Source organism: Curcuma longa, unplaced genomic scaffold (genome assembly GCF_044706935.1).
Source record: "Curcuma longa cultivar G26 ecotype Majalengka, Jawa Barat unplaced genomic scaffold, ITB_CL_G26_1.1 contig_19104, whole genome shotgun sequence".
NCBI lineage: Eukaryota > Viridiplantae > Streptophyta > Magnoliopsida > Zingiberales > Zingiberaceae > Curcuma > Curcuma longa.
The window spans coordinates 2686-5377 of NW_027431000.1; the positions used below are offsets into that span (position 1 = coordinate 2686).

General features: G+C 45.1%; 1 protein-coding gene across 1 annotated transcript; it reads right to left on the reverse strand.

The window, feature by feature from the left end:
* Positions 1 to 2113: 2113 nt before the first annotated feature.
* LOC141817033 (desmethyl-deoxy-podophyllotoxin synthase-like) lies at positions 2114 to 2665 on the reverse strand. Its single transcript, XM_074704731.1, has 2 exons — positions 2515 to 2665; positions 2114 to 2451 (listed from the first exon to the last, which is right to left on the reverse strand). Exons 1-2 carry the CDS (start codon positions 2663 to 2665, stop codon positions 2114 to 2116), a joined length of 489 nt encoding a protein of 162 aa, XP_074560832.1.
* Between the last annotated feature and the right edge of the window lie 27 nt (positions 2666 to 2692).

A 2692-nucleotide genomic window follows, 5' to 3' on the forward strand; every position in this document is an offset into this window, starting at 1 on the left:
TCCATATGCTTTAGTTGGATTTATCTTGCTCTGTATCGGTGTTTATACTAGACGTGATACCTTATATCATTCTGATTATGGGAGCATATGACATGGACTTGTAGATGGATAGGTGGTGCATGGATCATACTGATGGATATGCATTTGGATATATGCTGCATGGACTAGTGTCATACATCATGCTTGCATATATTGCATAACTGACGTGCGGGATTCCATTGTTGTTGAGTCCGGCGTCAGTTACATGCGGGCTACCAATCAAAGGGTGTGTGTAATTGCATGCCTAGCGATTATTGGCGTTCTGTTCCTATTTTAGTCGAGTCGCTCCTATTATAGCAGCACAGGTGTGAGTCCGTCGCTTGTGTATGATTTACACACACAATCCACTCATGGGTTAGTGGAAACCTTTAGATTGGTGCATACTTGCCCTGACAGGAGCTTCCGCTAGGCCACCCAGGATAGTGGTTTCATAGCGTGGTAGCATACAGGGATCCCTCCTCTGTCATTGTGACCAGGAGATGAGAGCTTGCTCGCCCACTTATGATTTGGGTACCAGGATAGGTGTACACCTCGAGGACATACTGTCCACTCGGTCACGCAGGAGCAGTGACGGCAGAGTGCACAGAGGTCACAGCCCTACCCACTCGACGACTTCACCACTGTGGATGAGTACTCTGACGGGTTTTGGCTCCCACGCGACCTCCCCACTAGAGGGGTGACTGATCCGACTGGCGTCAGGGGTGACCAGGACATGCATTGCACCATGTGCATACTGCACTATTGCATTTGTTTGTGATTGCTGCACTTGTTTGATGCACTTGGATGACATGCATGCATAGGATACCTATGTGTTGGTTTGGGGATTTCCTTCCACCTTACTATTGTTTATCGGACTCTGGTATGTACAGATCTACTGTTGTTCAGTTTTCTACCTTATTTACCTTCCAGTAGACTGTACAGCATGTTATTACTGTTGATAGCTTTATACACATATCTGCTAGATACCCGCTGAGTTTCTTTTGGAACTCACCCCGTTTACCTGTATTGTTTCAGGTTGATGCCGTCTGGAGAGCTGCACTGCTAGTCCCGAACCTTGGTGTTTCAGTTTTATTTACTTTACTGCATTCGTGTATTTCAGACTTATTAGACTTCTTGGCGATGTTATTCCTTTTGAGTATCTGTTTTTCCGATGATTCGATATTTGTTTTCCCTATTCGAGTTGTTTATCGGATTTCTAGACGGATTTGATATACATGCGTGGTTGTGATTCTAGATCTGAGTATGTTATTATCGACTGTGTGGGTCATTTTGTGTGGATGTGTGGATATGATTGTGGTGGATAGTTTGTTTATTGTTACCTGTCAGTTTATATAAATCCATAGTCTGTTATGGATTGGCCGTGTGGGCCTTATATATGTGTATGTATTCAAGGAAAGTCCATTGTTACAGGGGAGATGCTGCCGAAATTTCTCGGTAAGCCGTCTCCCGGGGCGTAACAATTACTTCATGTTGGAATTCTGATCATCACTTATTCGGTCAACCGTGATCCACTTGAACTTTCCATTACTTTGTCAATTATCTGATCAACTATGACTTACTTGACTCTTACTCAATCAAACTAACTTATTCATCGACTATCAAGTATCTGATTAATCTTAGATATGTTTGATGTTTCATTCAATTAACTAATATATGGTATCAAATATAAAAATCTAATTCTGATCAACTCAAACTTAGTCAACTTTAACTAGAAGTCGATTGCACTAATAGTGACGATGAGAGTGAAGTCCAAGTGAGTCATGATTAATAGATACTTGATAGTCGAAAATATAGGGAATTGATAAGAATAAAGTTCAATTGATTCAATTCAGCAAAAGGTGGAATTCGCCACCCAGCGGCCCTATACGGTCAATCTCACAATCATCTGTGAGGAGGTAAATCGAGAAACTGCAGTTGACTACGACGGAGGAGGACATTACCTCGGTTTCGCTGAAATTCGATCCTTACTGATTTCAGTAATTATATTTCATTGTAATCAACTCAATTATGTTCCAAAGATACTCCTCCAAGTGATTCATGAAGTCCAAGTTATTTATTTAGAAGTCAAGTATATTTATTTAGAAGATAGATACCTTCTCATGCGGGCGGAGGAAATCGAGGGGTAGCAATCAGCCACAGGGCCAATTTTCTGGCTAACCGCTGTCGACCCAAATATCTCCTCCATGTTCAGCTCCTCCGGCCTCATCCCGCCAGGCAGCTGCCAGTCGAAGCAGAGCAGCATCTGCGCCAGCGCCAGCTCCATGGTGGCCATGGCGAACCGGTACCCCGGACATATCCTCTTCCCGCTGCCGAACGGCACGTACTCAAGGGACGTCCCCTTGGTAGTCCGTCTCACTCCTGGAGAACCTCTCCGGCCAGAAGCTCTCCGCGTCCTCCCAGTACTCCGGGTTCCTCCCCATGGCCCACGCGTTCATCCAGAACTCTGCTCCCTTTCGGAATCTTGAATCCCATCACCTCGCAGCTGCTGCTTTGCCGCCCTCAGCAGCAGCGGGACCGGTGCGCGCAGCCTCAGCGTCTCCTTGATCACCATCTTCAAGTAGCTCAGCTTCTCCACGTCGCCGTCTTCTACTCTTGCCTTGCCTTTCAGGGCCTCCCTCACCTCCATCTTGTTTAGCAAATAATAATCCTGATA